Genomic DNA, 19,282 nt, shown 5'->3' with positions numbered 1-19,282 from the left:
CAAATTTTCATTTTTCAATTGTACTTGGAAAGCGATTTTCTATGTCTTAGTGTCCACTATCTTATATATACCATACCACATAAAATATGCCAAAACCTCAACAAGAGAATTATTATTTCTGCTGAGTTAGGTGCATGTGTGTTCGTGCTTTCTACCGTCCATAAATCAAGTGATTAAATTAGTACACTAGTTGAAAATTTACCCCAAGATTCCTATATTTTCAATCGCATATCCTAAACAAATGATCTTTCGAAATTCGAATGCAAATGAAGAGAAGTAGTAAAGTAATTAGATCTGGAAACTTCACACAGAATTTTTTTAGAAAAAAGGTTAATTTGCAATAGAGTAACTAGTTTGCACGTCGGTGAATTATGCTTATGAGTATAAATATATCCTTTTTTTTCTTTTGAAGGTTCTATATGGTCTGTGCTAGAGGAATGCTTCTATTCATACCTTCCTCAATTTTTGAGCAATTTTTATTCCCGCACTACCCTCTGAACAAATAAGAAGAGAAAAAAAAAGGGTTTTTGTCCATTTACACCATTTTTAGAGATTTTTTTCTCACTTACCCCACTAAGTTTTTTTAATTCCCTCTTACCCACAACACTCTAAGGAGGTCTTCCCTAATACCCCATTAAGATTTTTTTTTTGTTTTTATTATTTTTTTAATACCATTTTACCCTCACCTTTGTTACTTAGAGAGAGAGAGAGAGAGAGAGAGAGAGAATGGAAGAGAGAGAAACCATAGGGGACTTCACCGGAGTCCGATCACCTGCAGCCGGATTCCGGTCACCGGCCGCCGGATTCCGGCCAACTTCGCCGGAATCCGGCCAATTTTCGCCGGAATCTGGTCACCGGCCGCCGGATTCCGATCACCGGCTACCACCCACCGGAAAGTTTTTTTGCCCCCAATAGACGTCTATTGCCCCCGAATAGACGTCTATTGCCCCCAATAGACGACTATCAGCCATGTATTGCCCCCCAATAGACGTCTATTGGCCCCCAATAGATGACTATCAGCCATGTATTGCCCCCCAATAGACGACTATCAGTCGTGTTTTGCCCCCCAGTAGATGTCTATTGCCCCCCAATAGACATATATTGCCTCTCAATAGACGTCTCGATTACCGAAATGGGAACCAATCTTTTTAAAATTATACAAATAAAACTTTGATTAAAGAAAAAAAAAAAAGGAGATTACATCAATTCAAAACGTCTATTGCCCCCCAATAGACGTTTCGGTCAACCATGTATTACCCCCCAATAGACATCTATTGCCCCCTAATAGACGTCTATTGCCCCCCAAAAGCAATAGACCGCTTGCAGCAATTTTAGTACCATCCCAAAAGCAAAGTAGTTTGTGTAGAACTTTTTGATTATGAATTGTTGAACAGAAAGGCGCAACGATAAATTGACAAACTGCATACCATCCCAAAGGAGCAATGCCAAAAATATTTCTCATAATAATAAGTCAAATATGACTTGAACCAACATATCACATGGAATTCTATAACCCACGTACGAGCTTGATTCTTTCAGCAACCGTATAGCAATTCGAGCAGTGAACTTTGTTATGAATTAATCAATTAAGCGACGCCTGCATAATTGAAGCAACGCAACGAGCGACTGAACTATTTAGAAAACGAAGCAAGCAAAAAAAAAAAAAAAAAAAAACCAAACGGAGACAGATTCACCTCATCCTTCCCCTACCTAGCGTGCGGCTTTGCGGCCATCATCGACTTCAGCGAAGCCACCCACGACGACGAAGAAGACGACGGAGCCGAGGGAGGAGAGAGAAGATGATGACGGTGGTACTGCTCCCCAATCTGATATGAGAGAGAGAGGGAGAGAGAGAGAGAATGAAGGATCTGCTCCCCAATCTGATCGGAAACTACTGCGGCGACGGCAACGAGGTTCATCGGCGGGCAGCCGGGCACCAATGTGATGTAAAGGAACTCCGAGCTCGCTACATAAACTCGCCACGGGCTGCACGAGCGTCGGCTTCTGGGCTGCACGACCATCGCCGGCTACACCTTCACGGCTCTGAGAGAGAGAGAGAGAGAGAGTCAGATCGGAGTAGAGAGATAAGGGAGAGGAGAGAGAGCTCGATGCCATATAGTGTAGTTTATTAATTTAGCTGAGGGTAAAATTGTCTTTTTAAATTAAATTGGGTGGTTGAGAATAAAAATGTGTTGTTGGGGTAAGTGGGATAATTTTATCTTATTTTGGGGCTTTGGGTCAATGACCCAAAAAAAAACCCAACCGTGTGCTTCTATGCTTTCCTCTCAACCTTCACAGGTTCACTGTACCCTCATTCTCTCACGTACCTTCATCTTCATCATCACACAGTATTTATCATCTCACTACTCTCTCCTCCCATCCTTTATATAAAGCCATAATTTGATTCTCTTCCCTCTCCCACCGGTACTATTACTCTCGTAAAAATTGATGTTGTTGTTGTTTTTTTTTTTGCCCCTTTCTTTCTTGTAGCTGATTGATTCTAAGCAATCAATTGAACCATATTTATAATCAAACTTTATTGATTGTTTATCATGGATGGATATAATATCAATGGTGTGCTTGGTTGCTTAGAATTGGCTTACTCTGCAATTTAAGAAGAGAGAAAGATTTTTCAAAAAAAAAAAAGAAGAGAGAAAGAGGAACAAAGAGATTGAGGGAGAAATAAACTTGGAGATGAGGTTGTGGTTATGTCAGGCTATTTTTCTTATTTCTTTCGAAGGGTATTGTAGGAAAAAAATTTCAAAAATTGAAAAAGGTCCAAATGCTAATTTAAAAGGTATGAATAGAAGTTCCCGTGTTAGAGATTATGCATAAATTCAAAAAAAAAAAAAAAAATAGAGATGATGCATAAAATGACTTTCGTGATCTACAAGTCCACAAAAATGGTTAATTTAGTCGGGTTTAGTTGGTCCAAACATGCTTTAACTTTCAAAATTCAAAAGGTGTGCAAGTTGGTGTGATTATTGTGTCCCCTTCTTACTATTTGATTAAGAAAAAGATTAATGAATCGAATTCAAAGGGAGGGAGCTAGAGCTAGAGGTAGACATACGTATATCCAACTCGATCGCCAATTAATTTATATATTTACCAAAACAACTCCCATAGTTTTATGGGGCATGACAATTGACAATAACAAGGACCGGTGAACAAATTTCCATTTCATTTTTCAAGATCTATGGAACACTAATTCTAGCACTAATTAAAACTAGAAACCTAGTTAACGCACTAATCCATTGACTTTCAGTTTTTCAGTACTGCATGCATGATTCTATATAACCCATACCATATCCATGGATGAAGTTGATATTCGGTCACCATAGTGGGGATCGATCATTTTAAACGCGTTTTCTTTTCCTGCAAGTTTCATTCACTAGTGATTTAAACAAAAAACAAGAATGATCATTCAGAGTATTACGTACTAAGCAAGGAACTTTAAGGATTGATCGAGAGCATGCTAGCTAGCTTTTCCTGTTCCTTCTACTTCTTTAAGCTAGCCTCCATTAAAGCGAAAGAAGTGTCAATGAGGGAGGTATCCGTAAGCTAACTTTTAGGGTTTGATGTGGAGAAGACCAATTGATCGATGCATAATAATAGCGGGAAATGGGAATGGGATGAACGGTACGTGTATGTTGGTGATTGAATTGGTAGTGACAAGTGCTTCCCATCATGGAGACAATGCAGGCCCCTCTTCAAAAGTTAGCTGTTGAAATATCCTTCTTGCTGTGGCTGGCTTTTATATACATGAATTCGAAGCAATGGGAAAAAGATCTTTGCTTTCATATTAAGGTTTTCTAATTAGAGATCGATAACCTGAATTGGCTCACTTATCTTTTTACTGTGCTAGGTATGTCTTAATGCACCATTCAAACCTCTTACTTCTATTCAGAAAAAACCGATTAACTTTTAGGTATTCTAGAAGCCAAGGGAAGTAATATGATGGGGATTAAGCCTAAAGTCTCCACCACAGTAGGGTTTTCTTCAATATTTTCTTTGACATGCATGCACATCTCAAGCTTTCATATTCCCCTTTTCAATAAAATTGGAAAATTAGGGTTGATCTTTTCAGGGGCATGCTGATATACGGAAGAAAGAATGCAGCTTTATTAATTAAAGAACACAGACACTGACACTAATGATTAAGGTTTTGAGTTTATATATGGGCCATCACACCAGAAGCGTTAAGGTAATGGACTTTGTCATTTCGATGGATACCTCGCTCCTTTTAGGCAACCAATATAGAAGTTAACAATGATAAGCGTTAAAATTTAATCTGTGCAAAATAAAAACAAATAAATAAAATAGAAGCTAGATCGAAAATATGTTCTGGCTGTACATACAAAAGCTGCCTGCAATTATATTTTTAGATTCGCCAACAATAAAGTTGAAACATGCGTATGAATTTGTATGAACTTGGCTGCAAGTCAACAGCAACAGTTCTCATAAATCAAATAATTTGGAGGAGAAAGCTCTAGGAAACTCCCCATCAGCTAGCTAGCCAGGTATATATTGTTATAGCTTAATGCAAAACAGATGGATGCGGTCATTTTGTACCATTTTGGGTTGTTGCTTATTTTAACCATTCTGCATCTGTTTGTTAAAAGGATTCAAATTTTGCAGACAGTAGTACTGAATTGGACAACCAACCAACTATTATACAGCATATGCAGAATCTATAATTGGTTGAAAAAAAAGAAGAGAACTGCATAGTTTGACACGTTAGATCTTTCAAGTAATAATTTTGAGGGTGACTGTATGCTACAGCTATGCCATATAAGCATAAGCAAAGAGGCAGCTCCCAGCTATAGTGCTCAAAATTGAAAATGAAAACTGGGACTGAGGCACATCACATGGCACAGATTGTGACCTCTTGTATTATTAGCTACACTGTTTTCACATTTGCAATGGATTCTTTTCCCAATTTTGATGGATTGATGTATCTCAACCACCCATTTTATGAAATGGGCTACATCTATCTTAAAATTATTGCCATCAATTCGTCAAGTAACATCATATAGAAATGCAATAACAATAAGATAAAAGTGCAGGCTTCATCATCGTTTATTTCTAGTTTTCACTTTCTATACTGTCAAAATTGTTTTTCCTCTTTTAAGAAAAGAGTTGAACATAGGCTTTAAAGATGCTTTCAATCACTACTAAAGACATTTTTCTCCAAAGGGCCGTATCACAAATTTTTGGCGAGATTTTGTTGGTATTCTTATTCAACTTTCTTGAAGAAAATAAGGTTACAAGAAGAACGAAAACTTGCACATTACCGACAAAATAACAATTGAAAAGCAGAAGAAAACGATGGCACCCACAGATAGAGAGGAGAGATATGTCATGAGGGAAAGATAAGGATAATGGTGATTGGTGATTGAGGTCCATCCCATTCAGTTAGAGATTCTGGCTTTTATTGGAGCTCAGCAATTGGAATGGAGAATATAATGGATGGTGCATATCGGAGGAGTCTCTATTTGTTAATGTGGTGGAACTTCCTCTCTACCTTTTCCCATTTCTGATTCTTCCTAATACTGTAAACATATCATTATCCATGTGCAAGCTAGATGCAACCCGGAAGAATTTGCTTTAGTCTTGCTGGAAATTATTTACTCTGCAAGTGAAAATGGCTTCAAGAAAACAATCATATATGTTTATAATTTGGAAATGATTTTTTTTTTCTTTCTCACATGTAATGAAAGGGTATGAGGTAGCAAGAGGCAGGCATATATACCATTCATCAACCTGCACATAGATATATAGTACTATAAATAGGAGGTTCGATAGATTCGATTCGATTCAGAAGTGCTTACACCAATGCATGTGTTGGCCTATAGGGAACCATCCCATCAAACATTTATGCATATATGAATTACGTATACGAAATTTCATCTCATTTATTATGATCAACCAGACTCACCATGAGCCACTAGAAAAGGCATTAGTATTTCAAACAGATCGAAGATTTCTTCTACATAATAATGATGCATCCTCATTAACCTAAAACCATTGATTATAAAATTTATGCTATACATGCAATGCAGAGAGTTATAATTCTGCAGCACTATTAATAAGAATGTAAAGTATGTAACAGATGATGAAAAATTATTCAGAAATTTTTTGTGCTCCGGATTCTTTTTGAGTTGAGAAATTGTAAAAAGGAAAAAAATTGGGTGGATATTTTCAAATTCTGTTAATTGGAACACTGACTAAAAATCATGTTTTACTACTGATGAACTCATGACACAAGGAGATTTCAGAAGAAAAAAAAAGTGTCCGCATGGTTTGGCACGTTTGGAAGTGTCATGGGGGCAACCGTGACATGCCAAAACGTAACACATTTTTTCTTCTTCTTGAAAATGTTTTGCAACATAAGTTTTCCTTTTGCTAAGAATGATTTATGGAAGGTGTGTGAACTTGCGGAACACCAAAATCTTTACAATTTTTTTAATGATTTTTCTTCTGTTTTGACTCTGAAAAATCGTTAAAAAAAAATATCAAGTTGAGATTTTTGAATTCGGTATGTTTGAGAAATACGTAAAAATCATGATTTGAAGGTGAAAATTTTGGTGAAAAAAATAAGAATATGAGATTTTGACCAAAAAAAAACTGTGTGCTATAGGCCTATAGTCCATAATTTTTAGTGAAAAACGAGTTGTTGACCAAAAAAATATTATGTGAGAAAATTCCAGGTTCAATTCCCACCGAATGGGACATCCATACGCTCACTCCCTTTTGGCGAAATTTACGTATGCATCCAGTCACTTTTTCGGCTGGCACCCCTCTACTAAAGTTTGGGGGTAATGTGTTGACCTTATCAGCAACCATTTGCAGTCGCTCAACAAACCGGATGATAATTAGTAACTTGAGCAAAAAGTTTCCTTGTGAAAGACTATTTGAATGATATAAAAAGACGAAAGGGAGACTAGACTTCCAAGTAATCAAATCAACTGTCTGGTGTACATGGAAGCAAGACAACCCCAATAAATCATACATATTTATGTATTTACAAAGTCTAACCAGCCAACCTAGACAGCCAGGTGAGTTGAAACAATACAACAACTTTTCAGTTCCAACTTACAAGTTACAATCACAACACCAGCTAGCTGCTCCAAGAAGGCCCAAAGTACATGCAGATGGGTGGATTGACCTTGAAGATAGAGAGGATCGCGGATGGAATTGTCCAAATCCCATCACCGCATATTAGACCCGAAGCGACTGCCCCTGCAAAATCCTCTGAATTCTGCCTATTCATTCGCTCCCATATAAACAATATCACTGTCCCGACAAACATATCAATGGCAAAGTAGGCTCCGATGTAGAATGGGACTGCCATAGCCATTGGAATAGGAATATATTGGGATACCTTCTTAGGAGTCACGTCCCTCAAGAGGTTTATCACCAAAGCAGCCACAAAGAAACCGCAACACATAGCCAAGCAGTGCTTTGGCAGCTCGGAGAAGCCTTCAATACCTAAAATTGCCATTTCCCTGAATATTACAGCATATGGTGCTTTGTACGGACCATCAGGTGAGCCAATATCAAAAGCAGTCCAAAACAACCAAAATGTTAATGGAGCTATCACACAACCCATGGCTGTTCCCACTAACTGGCTGATAAACATAGACTTGGCCGAGGACATGGTGAGGTAACCTGTCTTGAAGTCTTGCATGAGATCGGCTGCGGTAGAGACAATGGACATCATCACCCCACAAGCAGCTAAACCAGCTATAACCCCACCATCACTTCCCACTAATGAAGCAATGATGAAAAGACCTATTTTCCCATAAGTTGAAGCTAAACTCCAGTCTGTGAGGCCAGTGCCATAGGAGTTGCAAAAGGCAAGAGCAGGAGCAAGGATGTATGAGCACAGCACCAAATACCATTTGAGAGGCGGAAAGATAATTGGCATTGTTGCTGTCGATATTGCCACCAGGGCCACATATCCAGAACCGGCAACCCAGTTTGGTATTCTATCCTTGAGAAATACCTCATCCCTCTTTTTTTGTTCCAGGGTTACTTCAGAACTCTCACCATCTGCTAAGCACATAACAACTATTAATCTTCAGCAGAAAACATATTCATCCCACAAAGAATAACTAGACAATAAATGTAGAGTTCAGAAGATACTGATCAGATAATTTAACCAATGAAATCTGCCTTGAACAATTAACTTGACTCAGGACCTAAAATTAAAATTAGTTTTGGCTCAACTATCAGAACTCAATTTAAGTTCTCTTTATCTATATCTAGCAGAAAAAACCACACAGTATGCCTGTGCAGTAAATACATATAGAGTGCTACTCTTAAGTCAAATAATTTACTTTAGCATTCCTAATTGCAATAACAATATTAAATGACAACGATGTTTAAGCCAGTTATGCCCTTACGTCACAACTCAATCCAGATTACTAGATAACTACTACAAGCTAAGAAGAGGGGGGAAAAAAGTTCAACACTGAACTAATGCCTTCCGTATATGATTCAATGTGAAGAACTAAAGGGTGTCAAATAAATTATCCATGAATATTAGACATCATATGAATACTCACCCAACTTTTCTTTAACCAAAGGAAGATTGCTCTGTATACTACTTTTATTGCATATTTCCTTGATGGTAATGGCTATAATCTTGATCAAATTGTATAGACCATCCCCCAAAATAAGGGCAATAGCTATGAAGACCTGTAAACAAACATTATGGATTGAGCCAAACCTCAAATATAATCAAGATTATTGCTATAATGATGGTAGTGTTGCCCCCAACAAAAATGATTCCACAATACCTTATATCCATAAAGACCTTTGAAATCATTGCTACCAAGGTCAGCTGGATACCAGTGCCCAGCATGTTGGGATATGAGAGGCCAAAGGAAACCCCATGATATGATAGCCCCAAGAAGTACTGAGCAGTTGACTATGTGAGGGCAAATAAGACCACATCCGACATAAGTAGGACTGAAGTCGAAATAAAACCTGCACATAGCGAAACATGTAAATACAGACAGCTTTACTTCTAATTCATAAACAAAGTCCTTTGTTTCTCATCACCAGCTACCGCCAGTGGCTCCACCAAAGTAGTGTTAGCTACCTCAACTTATAATTAAGTGGGGTGAAAATGGTGTTGCAGGGGGGTGAAGGGAGGGGATGAAAGGGGAAGGGAATTAGACTCAATAAAAGAATCAGACAAAGAAAAAAAGAAGATACGTACGTGTTCTTAAAAAGTGTCAATCCAAGGCTAGGAAAGTTGTCAAACCCACATGAATCTCCAATACCACTGAAGAACCACTTAAAGCAGCTCCAAATTAAACTCATGCTTAAATACTTTCCAAGACATTGCACTTGCTTCCTGCAATAAAAAGAGTACATATATATTCAGTGCAAAAAAAGTATAAAAAAAAAAAAGATTCATTTTGAACTCAGGCCTCTATTTGAATGAAAACAGATAGAAAGGGCTTAGGATATTAAATCTTTTTCTTTTTTTTTTAAACGGGAAAGAATGACCAGTTTCAGTGGTGGCATTTCATGAAGTTGAGACATAGAGTTTACCCGGCAAGCTCTGCACCACTTTTAGTGTGAAAGCTATTGATCAACATTGCTGTGGCAGTCCCACTGGGGTATGTAAGTTTGTAATCCATAACCATAACCTGATTTCAAAAGCATACACAAGTGAGGATGCTTTCAACTACAACGAATGCCAATCATGGTGGCCAACAGGCATGTCAAACTTTTAAGAGTCTTAAAAATGGCGGGGCCAATGCCTTACAAAATAAGAGACAACAGTTCCTCTGAAAGGTTAACATAATTACTTAGGTATATAAATTGAACAGCCACATCTATGGCAAACTAAAAAGACATTGCGAAAAGTAGAACCATGGAAGCTAACAAGCAACTAATAGGAACACAGCAACTACAACATAGAAGAACAAAACACCCAACATTGTTGGAAGAATGAACAAACCACAGTGGAAGTAGTTACCTTGCGAAGCGGAACGAGACTAAAAAGTCCAAGGAAGCTGACAACAACGAGGAAACCAGTCATCCACCACAAGCTCGGATTAATAACATCTTCTGCCCTGTTACCAGGGTAATCCTCCCCGATGAGTTTATATGTTCTCTCATCCATTGCAACCAAATACGAACCGAATCCCCCTGTCATCAATTTTTTTTTTTTCCGATATTAAAAAAGATGCAACCAAATTTAATTAGAGAGAGATTAAGAGAGCTAATGGTTGAGGGTTATACCGCTAAAGGCGAGGCCATAGCAAGCGACGACGCAAGTTTGGATGACAGTGTTCTCTTGCCTGGTGAAGGGCTTCACCTGAAAACCTAATTGGGCCAAGAACCCGGTCCAGGACTTGACGAAGAAGAACCCGAGCAGACCGGCGGCCACATTCAAGGACGGGATGATCCCCACCGTCAGATTCAGCTTGTGCGTGATGATGCAGAACAGGGTCCCCAGCACGGCGCTCACCACCAGCCCTCTCACCGTGATCTGCTCCTTCCATTCCGGCAGTCGGTCCTCCTCCACAACGGCCTTGATTTTGTCCGAGTCGTCAACAAGCAACGGCTCGGATATCTCCACGGAGGTCGTCTCGGTCCCCATCACTTCCACTTTGAGATTTGAGAAGAATCGAATCTCAATAGGGATTTTCGAATTTCAAGTCTTCCAATTCTAGTGGATATGGAATTTCAGAAGACGAGAGAAACTGACTGAGAAAGGTAGTTGAGAATGTCGGGAAAGGTATCTATCTATCTATCTGGTAGAGCCCTTTCGAAAGTTTGTTGGGATTTACCGGGTCCACTCAAAATTTGCCGCGTGTTTCCACACATTCCCAGTAGGTTCATTGGAAATGTAACCCCTGTGACCCAAATAATCCAAATGTGACCGCTAACCCAATTAATGTTTGAGCCCATTGGGCTGCGTATTTCACTCTGACCCAAACAATCCATATGCCACTGTCTCAACGTTATCTCTTTTATCTGTACAATGCGGGCCACCGACCTTATCCACTCCGATGAACCTTTATGGCGATCTGATGCACCTGTTTACCAATAACTTGCAGCAAAGGCAATTGTGTGAAGTGCTTTTTGTTTTTTCTTTTCTTTTAGGGAAATGAAGGGTTTATTAATGAGCAACGGAAGATGATGTATTATATATATAAGTGATAGCCATCGCGGTTCCCAAACTTTAAATGCCAAAAACAAAAACACTTTGGTACCTAATACATGCACTATCAGTATCCCGATTACGTTTTCTAAAGGTATATGTACAATTTATGTACAAGAGTCTCCTTCAATCCTGAATGGAATTGATGGACCGTGGACAAGGGAGTAGGACAAATTACTACCAAAAGAATATTCCAGAGTATATGGACATCAGTGGCTAAATTAAAAGAAAGAGAATAGGGAAATTCATATAATACTCATTGTGAATGCAAAACCTCATCAACAAAACCAAAGTTATATTATAATATGTTATCATCATAAGAAATTCAAGTACCTACTATCCATCTACAAAAAGAGACTCTGATTGTGGGCTAAATTATTGAATTCACCTGCTAAAGCAGCAATACAGAAAATTAGGATGATGGGCTTACCCTACTCATCTAACCTGTTTCTTATCAAAATGCAATAATTCCATACAAATGACAACAATAATAAAAACATTTATTATTCCATGGTCACCATCCTGAGGGCTTGCAAAACGTAAGTTTGTTGTAGTGTATCGAATCTGCAATGAAGGTCAGTGATTCTGATATCTGACACCCTGCGTATCGTAGCTCTTCGTTGGGTAGCTACAAATGAGGATGCTCAGCACCCAATTGAGCATTATTGATTGCAAGTTTGATGGATTTGAGCAAGCTTGTCTCAATCTCAATTAATTACAGTGGGAGACACATACATCGTTTCATGCAAAAAAGAAACAAAAACAAAGATGGTATACCAATTCCAACTCGAATTGTTGTCATTTTTAGCAGAAACTTACCTCCACAAAGGAATACACCAGACTCAGGAAGAGTGAACAAAGACACTCCAGGACTCCTCACCTTCTTTTTAATAGTTCATTTCTCTTTTGAGTAATATTCAAGCCCCACTGATAGAAGATCTAGTCAAAGACACGTGAATGGATGCACTGCTCTTGTCTGTAAGCCTACAACTGCTTTCTCCTTCCTTAGTCTACTTCCAGAGATCCTTGTGGGGTATGCAGATATTTCTGGGCCAGCAACATTGTCCTACTGCCTCCTCGGTCGAGAAGATACTTGAATATGATAAATAAGGCAGTTGGTGAATGCAAGCCTCTAAGCTAATAAATGTCATAATCATACCTGCATGAAAGGTTTTAATCAAGTACAAAACAACAGGCAGAAATAAAGGCTAAAGCAAGTAGATTACGTCAGTATATGGCAAAAACAGAAACTTAATTCATAAGCTGCAAGCAGAGAAGCTGCATAAGTGTGATTGAAGTAAAAATGGACCTACTCTTGTCTGGTGATCCTACATTTCATTGTAAAAAGACTGCTCTCTAGAACCAACACTGGATTAAGATCAACTTTTCACATGCAATGAACAGCTTTAAAAAGTAAGGTGCAAAATGAAAATATAGCAAATACAATTTTCATTGAAAATAAACGAGTGAATTACTGTCACTATGATATCACAAAAAACTGCATTGCATTAACTCTTGTAATGTGGCTTAAGAATGCTACAGAAGCTCAGTTAGATCCAATAATCAGATTACAAAATATGTATATTTTCACCAGCGAAACAAGTACATTGCATACTCTCGTCGTCCTTTGCATTGTTGCACTACCCGAAAGACACTTGTTTATCAGGTCTATGGCCAACTAAAAGACATGTCTGTGTTTACATGTTATTATATAATTTATCAAGGATTACATGTGGCATTATTTATACCTGTGAGACTAACTTCAAGAAAACACAAATATGCACGAAGACAATTTCATGGTGTTCAAACCAACCTCCAATTTCTCTAGATGATTTGGTCTTTGATAAGAGCAGCCAACCACAATCTTGTATCTTTCTAATTGGTTCTCTCTACTCAACCTTATCATACCCTTGTATCAATCAGCATTCAGAAGTCAAATTGATAGATCTTTATGAGATTATTCTGTGACTCTTTAACATTCCTACCATCTCTTTTTAAATCCCATCTTCCTTGCAAACTACATCTACATCTACATCTATTTTTTGTCTCCCATGGTTCCTGAATCAATATAACATCAAGCCCTCCAAGACAGGTGAAAATGAAGGTAAGTTAAACTCATACCAAATATATGAGATGTTATTTTCAATCTATTTAACTTCACCTTTGCAAACCATTGATGCAGTTGTTACAATGGGTGCACCAAAAATTTCAGCACAGTAGCATTGAACCTCTCAAGGATCTCAGTATTGGTATTCCTACTAATTTTCTTTCATTTTCTTCACAATTTACATTAAAACCAAATGTAGAGATTCTGATTCTCCAAACGAACCTGGCACCTCAAGCAAAACCCTGTCAAGCTATTAGGATTTATGATACCTCAAAACCCATATTGCCCGAGGTAGCCAATCTTTTATTACTAGCGCCCACAACCACTATCTCTCCTGGGCGAAATCATTAGGAGCACCTTATACTATAAATCATACAGCTGCTAGCACACGCCTAACGAAATCATTCAACAAGATCAACCAGTTTAAATGTCCAGAAATGCAGTCATCAATATGACTAATATGCACAAATGAAGTCATTCACCTCTAGTTATTTTCACAAATGTCCTAAGTCTTTCCATAACAAATTTCAGGGAATCCTTGTATCTGCCTTTCAGCTCAGCCATCAGATGATGACCAAGATGCCTATACAAAGCCAACCATCCGTTACAGATATGGATCTACATTCCTAGAGCCACCTAGGAAGGACCAAAAGAAATGTTTTTCTGAATCTGTAGACAGGAGAGAAGAAGAAACATCTGCTATTGTCTCAGAGCTGTTTCATGGCTTTCTCACCATTGGAACTCTTGGCTCGGAAACAAGTGCCAATGAACCAGCAACACCAACGTTTGCAACACCTTTAGAGAACCTAACTGAGAGAAAAACAGAGGTCACAGAAAATGACTTGAAGCTCATCAACTATGAGCTAGAGAGGTTTCTTGAGGCTGAGACAAGGGAAGATCCATCATCAGCGAGGAACAGTCATGTTAGCAGTATTACACTCAGTGGCATGCAAATGGAGGACTCTGAAGATGAAGAGTACTGTGCAGCAACAGTGGTATGTCCCCTCCAAGGATATCTGCTTGGGTCCTCAGTTGAATTGCCAGAAATGAGAACAGAAGCAAAGAAAGAAAAGGCATCACTACAAGAGCTGTTTGATAGGACAAAAGTGACTGAAAATTTCGAGAGAAGTGAGGAGAAAGATCCCAAGCAAAAACGTAAATCTGCCATGGATTCCATGAAGAAGATAATAAAAAAACTCTATGCTTCTTCCAAGAGCTCCACTTCTACTAGTGGTCATTCAAATGATCCTGTTTCCATCATGAAGAAACTTGGTGAGGCATCTGATTCTGTTTCAACCAAGAAGAAACCCCATAAGGTTGGGTTCCCATAGCTGAACAGCATATCTGATGGCTCTTGATTATACACACATACACATACCACAACACTCATGTATGAGCATATGCACATGCATCATTGCATACCTAATAATGGCAACCAAGATACGGTATGTCAATCAGATACTGTCCATGATCTGTTCTAAGCATCTACACAAAAGGTACCTCACTGGTGAGAGATCCAATGGTGGCTTACAGCTTCAGCACACACAAAGGATGTGACACTGGCATCATACAAAATTAATGGTGTAAGGCAAACTTGGGATGAACAAAATCTGGGCTAGTGTGGTTTATATAAGGAATTAGGGATACACTCAAAAGCAGGTGCTGTTGCCAGGTTAATGCTCTCTGGCAAACCAAGAATCCAGTCAGGGAACCTTACTTATGGGTATAGGTTCCATGAGACAAATGTCTCATCAGAAAAACAATTGTTTTTTCTTTTTTGATAGTTTACCCGAGACTACCAGATGATCCCTCAACTTATATTAGAAAAGAATTGATGACAATTTACCGTTCAACTTTTTCATTTCTTTTTGTGTCGAATGCAGGTATTACGTATGTTTCAAAGAAGGATTCATCCTGAAGGCTCTATTGCTGAAAAAGAATTTATCAAGTCCAAGAAATACAAGGACAAGAGCAACTCCAGTAACATTGGTGGTTGTAATAGGAATCTGATACTCATGGGTGCAGAGAACAGAAGGTTACCCCATGAGTCAAAGTTTAAGGAAGGGACCAAACAAAGTAAGAAGTACATGGACTGGCCTCAATACAGGCTGAATGGCAGTGATTTGAGAAGAAATGAAGAGCACTGGATCAAAACAGATGCAGACTGTAAGTATCTTTTCTATTCCATACCATGGCAACATACTTGGTTTAGTTCCTACCAGTACAAAACACCTAACAACAAACAGAAAACCTAACATCCAAGAGAACAAAAGTACAAAACACCTAATTCAATAATGAGAAACTTAAGAACTAACAATTCAGGAATTATACCATTACTTCCAAAAAAAGAAAAGAAAAGAGAACTTATCATTGATGAGCATACCATCTTCACAACATAGAAGAAAAATTTATTAGGCCACATATCAAGTTTTCCATAATGAGTCTGATCATGGACCTCATGGCCTGCAAAGTTGAGCCTACTATAAATACACTAACCAGTTTCCACTACTTGCATTTCAGACTTGGTGTTGGAGCTGTAGTAAGAAATCATAAGTGGCCACCTTTATGAGAAAGAATGTGTGTTCGTTTGAATATTTCAATTGGTCATGTACTTATTTGTGAATGATTAAGTGGTAAGTTGCATTCAAGAAAAGGTAATGGTGTACTAGACGTACTTATCTTGTATCAGTGTGATGATGAAGTTTGAGTATGTTTATGACTTATCTGAATCAATAAACATGCTTTTGAGGAGTACTAGATGTACCTATATTGTATCAGTGTGATCACTGTGATGATGAAGTTTGACTATGTTTATGACTTTATATGAATCAATATACATGCTTTTGATTATCTACAAATCTTTCAATGGTTGAGACTTGTGAACCATTTTGGTTTGCTTAAATAAGTACTACAAATATATTCTGTGATGCTCCCCAAATTTCATGTTGGCAGGCAGACCCTCTTATCATCGCCTACTGTTTTGTTTAGATACCATGTAATCTTATCAGACATTTAGTAGACTTGGTATAGCCAAAGAGGCAGGTATAGGCATCTATCTCAAATATTATACCCACAATCAGGCCAACAAATTAAATGCATCTACTCCTAGCTATCGACTATCCAAGTATCCATACAAAGCACTATAGTTGCTTATATTTAACATAGTTCAAAATTTCAATTCATTATAGATAGCAGTTAAAGTCTCCACCTCTTAACAGTATAAACTAGTTGGACTTAGAAAATTGCTCTCAAGCTTCTGGCTATTTCTTAGATTCCGTTTTTATTCTTTTAAGTAATACTTTGCTATCATAAACCCTCCATGTCAAGCATTAATATGTCAGAACTCAGAAGTTAAAATAAGAAAAGATTTAAACCTTGCAGCGCCAGATTATCAGGAGGCACCAGCATAATTTGAAATTAAATTGGCAGAGGCTCCTCCTTAAGACTGCCACCCATATCCATCCTCCAAGAATGATCAACTAAAGCTGCTAACTCTCTGAAAGACACATTACAAGTACCATAAGCAGACACAAAATGCATAGAAAAATATACCAGATACAGTACTTTATTACTTTATATTGACTTGGTATGCACTTTAAGCCACTGCAACAATTAATTGTGTTATGAAGGGCTTTTTATTTATTTTTTTTCACCATGACTCCATTGGATTTCAGTGGCAATTATATGCACGCTGCTCAACAAATTTAATAGGACCTGTATACCAAGCTCACTCTCTATTTTGTACTGGTGTTAAAAAAGATGTCTACACGATATCCAACTAAGTCTAATGCAGAAATCAAGCTTATGCAGGACACCTCCATCCATCAGATATTGGAAAATGACATACCCTACACCCGAACTACCTAGTTCACTGTGGCAATGCAGAACTAATTCTGAACATAAAACATGTGAAGAATAACAAAGAAACTGAAATTAAGGACCAAGGGACAGACTTGAGATCATGGCTGACAACAAGTATGGTTAATTCTTTCTTTAGATGCTTTAGTAGCTTCACAACATCTGCACGTGCCTTCCAATCTGATGAAAACACAGGATACTATAATTTCAAATGAAGGATCAAAAACATAAACCCAAAAAAAAAAAAAAAAAAGAAGGTAATAAGTATTAAGGTATGAGCACTAATAAAAGAATTTACAGAAAAATGAATTCTCAGACCAAAAAAAAGTATGGACCGGAACTTTGGCATGATTGGGTCAATTTGGTTCAATATTCAAGTGTACCAAAATCACTTTGAATATAATGAATGACAAAATCCAGTTCGAATAGTGACTGGGAAAGACTATATCGGTTGTCAGTGAAGAATGTTTTGCAGGCAAGGGACAAAGGGGATTTTATGGCTCATTGTTGGAAAGTATCATTTGTTCAACTTGCATGGAAACAGCAAAGGGGAAGACACATAATGATGTAGAATTAAAGAGCACTAAATTCATCTTCATACCAAGACCAGCAAGAGGTTCATCCAATATCAATAAATCTGGGATTTGTACCTGAAGATTTGGGCAAATTGACAAGTATGAGTGACTTCGTACCATAGCTCTAATCAGCTATGTAAGACTGCGATCTTATGAAAGAAATTACTATCTTTGATTATATTTAAAACTAGAGTCTTACCAGTTGAATTGCCAAGGCAAGACGACGTTTGTAGCCACCACTAAGGGAGTAAGGATCTCTATCCAGTGAGATCCCACTTAAACCAACCTGCAGCCATTTTGATATAACAGACCCAAAAAATAATGAACATGAATGAGAAGAACAAAACTGTCAGAATATGTAGAAGACATTTCATGCTGAGAAGAGCACAAGTACCCAATTAATCGCTCTGTGGAGGTTTCGAGCAAGATTCTCCTTCATTTGAAGATCTCCCTTTTGCCTTGGCCACCCAAAAGTAACTTCATCAAGCACATTATCTGCCACGAAATACCTAGCTTGAAAGATGGACATATTAATAAAAAAAATAAAAAATTGAGGGCTACTGAAAAGTTGGTAATTTACAAACACTAGAAAACAGAAATAGAATTTGCAAACCAATTCATCTTACTTCCCTAGCTAACATTCAATACCTCTCTGGAAACTGAAATACAATGCCAACTCTTCCTGTGGATAAGGATTCCGGAGACCGAATCGGCTTGCCGTCATTTCCATATTTTTGAATCTGAATTGAACCTGAAGTTGGTTTGTTTAAACCTGCAAGCAGCTGAAGAGGGAGAAGAGGAAATCATACAACAAGATACTGCTTCGTGCTTAAGAACAAGACGGATAGCATAATAGTTCCCTTAACAACAACAACAACACACAACCTGCACAAGAGTAGTCTTTCCGCTACCACTCCTCCCAAAAATCAAGCCAAAGCTGCCAGGTAAACATGAACAAATTATCCTATGAATACAAAACGTGACATAACATATGTGATCTAGTTCATCGCATCCAGCACGCCCTATCACCTACTTCATTCATCTATCCAAATCACTTGGTTTTCATGCAATAATAAAAAAATGGCATTACACCACAGACACGTACCTCTTCTCCGGAAGCGAAAAACTAACAGCATTTAGAAGGCTGAGCTCGGTCCCTGGCGGCTGGTAGCTCACATCTCTGACCTTGAAGTTACAGACAATTTACATTCAGTACAAATTTAACAAAGCAGACTATTCCAAACCCCTACGGTTATGCACATTGCCTATCTCATCATCAAAAACTTATTCGGGAAAAAAAAAATCAACAAGACTTACTTCAAAGCAGGAGTAATCGCATTTGAATTTCACGGGTTGAGATTTCCGGAACCTCAAACTGTACAAAGAAAACGAAAGAATCCAATTGAATTATAATTGTGAAGGCTAAAGATTCGTGAGAGAGAGAGAGAGAGAGGTGATGCATGCCTTGAAGGCGATTTGGGTGCGATTGAGGCAGCCGGTTGGAGCGGTCTGCAGCCTGAAAAGGGCTCCAAAGCCAAAACTGAGCTCGCCATT

At 38.1% G+C, this 19,282-nt stretch overlaps 3 protein-coding genes across 5 annotated transcripts; 1 reads left to right on the top strand and 2 right to left on the bottom strand.

Moving 5' to 3' along the window:
• Positions 1 to 6,919: 6,919 nt before the first annotated feature.
• Positions 6,920 to 10,753, bottom strand: LOC112187314 (probable metal-nicotianamine transporter YSL6). 2 transcript variants are annotated; one of them, XM_024326059.2, is made up of 7 exons: positions 10,264 to 10,753; positions 9,998 to 10,170; positions 9,568 to 9,665; positions 9,230 to 9,367; positions 8,805 to 8,994; positions 8,571 to 8,703; positions 6,920 to 8,058 (listed from the first exon to the last, which is right to left on the bottom strand). In XM_024326059.2, the coding sequence occupies exons 1-7, from the start codon at positions 10,622 to 10,624 to the stop codon at positions 7,121 to 7,123; spliced, it is 2,031 nt and encodes a 676-aa protein (XP_024181827.1). In that variant the 5' UTR covers positions 10,625 to 10,753; the 3' UTR covers positions 6,920 to 7,120. The 2 variants fall into 2 exon arrangements, with proteins under 2 accessions (XP_024181827.1, XP_024181828.1); XM_024326060.2 differs by having other exon boundaries at positions 6,920 to 8,055; positions 10,264 to 10,752.
• A 710-nt stretch (positions 10,754 to 11,463) lies between these two features.
• Positions 11,464 to 19,282, bottom strand: LOC112188701 (ABC transporter I family member 11, chloroplastic). The gene is made up of 11 exons (XM_024327873.2): positions 19,193 to 19,282; positions 19,046 to 19,103; positions 18,834 to 18,913; positions 18,614 to 18,665; positions 18,377 to 18,510; positions 18,123 to 18,237; positions 17,928 to 18,014; positions 17,755 to 17,803; positions 17,249 to 17,333; positions 16,670 to 16,791; positions 11,464 to 12,347 (listed from the first exon to the last, which is right to left on the bottom strand). The coding sequence occupies exons 1-10, from the start codon at positions 19,279 to 19,281 to the stop codon at positions 16,713 to 16,715; spliced, it is 828 nt and encodes a 275-aa protein (XP_024183641.1). The 5' UTR covers position 19,282; the 3' UTR covers positions 11,464 to 12,347; positions 16,670 to 16,712.
• On the top strand, positions 13,159 to 16,054 carry LOC112188700 (protein LAZY 1). 2 transcript variants are annotated; one of them, XM_040513809.1, is made up of 5 exons: positions 13,159 to 13,292; positions 13,371 to 13,437; positions 13,827 to 14,611; positions 15,179 to 15,461; positions 15,816 to 16,054. In XM_040513809.1, the coding sequence occupies exons 1-5, from the start codon at positions 13,287 to 13,289 to the stop codon at positions 15,833 to 15,835; spliced, it is 1,161 nt and encodes a 386-aa protein (XP_040369743.1). In that variant the 5' UTR covers positions 13,159 to 13,286; the 3' UTR covers positions 15,836 to 16,054. The 2 variants fall into 2 exon arrangements, with proteins under 2 accessions (XP_040369743.1, XP_024183640.1); XM_024327872.2 differs by lacking the exon at positions 13,159 to 13,292 and having other exon boundaries at positions 13,329 to 13,437.

This window comes from Rosa chinensis, chromosome 2, assembly GCF_002994745.2.
Source record: "Rosa chinensis cultivar Old Blush chromosome 2, RchiOBHm-V2, whole genome shotgun sequence".
Lineage (NCBI taxonomy): Eukaryota > Viridiplantae > Streptophyta > Magnoliopsida > Rosales > Rosaceae > Rosa > Rosa chinensis.
Note: the sequence above shows the minus strand (reverse complement) of the source record. Positions and strands in the feature narration are given on the sequence as shown.

What these genes read in the sequence shown, in the direction of transcription:
- LOC112188701 (XM_024327873.2), bottom strand. Translation starts at nt 19,281, where the DNA reads ATGGCGAGCTCAGTTTTGGCTTTGGAGCCCTTTTCAGGCTGCAGACCG. An exon ending in GCGATTACTCCTGCTTTGAA is followed by an intron (nt 18,914 to 19,045) that starts GTAAGTCTTGTT and finishes TGTAACTTCAAG; the next exon opens with GTCAGAGATGTGAGCTACCA. An exon ending in TCCACAGAGCGATTAATTGG is followed by an intron (nt 18,015 to 18,122) that starts GTACTTGTGCTC and finishes AAATGGCTGCAG; the next exon opens with GTTGGTTTAAGTGGGATCTC.
- LOC112188700 (XM_040513809.1), top strand. An exon ending in TCTCAAGGATCTCAGTATTG is followed by an intron (nt 13,438 to 13,826) that starts GTATTCCTACTA and finishes AACAAATTTCAG; the next exon opens with GGAATCCTTGTATCTGCCTT. An exon ending in GATCAAAACAGATGCAGACT is followed by an intron (nt 15,462 to 15,815) that starts GTAAGTATCTTT and finishes CTTGCATTTCAG; the next exon opens with ACTTGGTGTTGGAGCTGTAG.
- LOC112187314 (XM_024326059.2), bottom strand. Translation starts at nt 10,624, where the DNA reads ATGGGGACCGAGACGACCTCCGTGGAGATATCCGAGCCGTTGCTTGTT. An exon ending in GTCTCGTTCCGCTTCGCAAG is followed by an intron (nt 9,666 to 9,997) that starts GTAACTACTTCC and finishes TTTTGAAATCAG; the next exon opens with GTTATGGTTATGGATTACAA. An exon ending in TTTGGTTAAAGAAAAGTTGG is followed by an intron (nt 8,059 to 8,570) that starts GTGAGTATTCAT and finishes TTATGTGCTTAG; the next exon opens with CAGATGGTGAGAGTTCTGAA.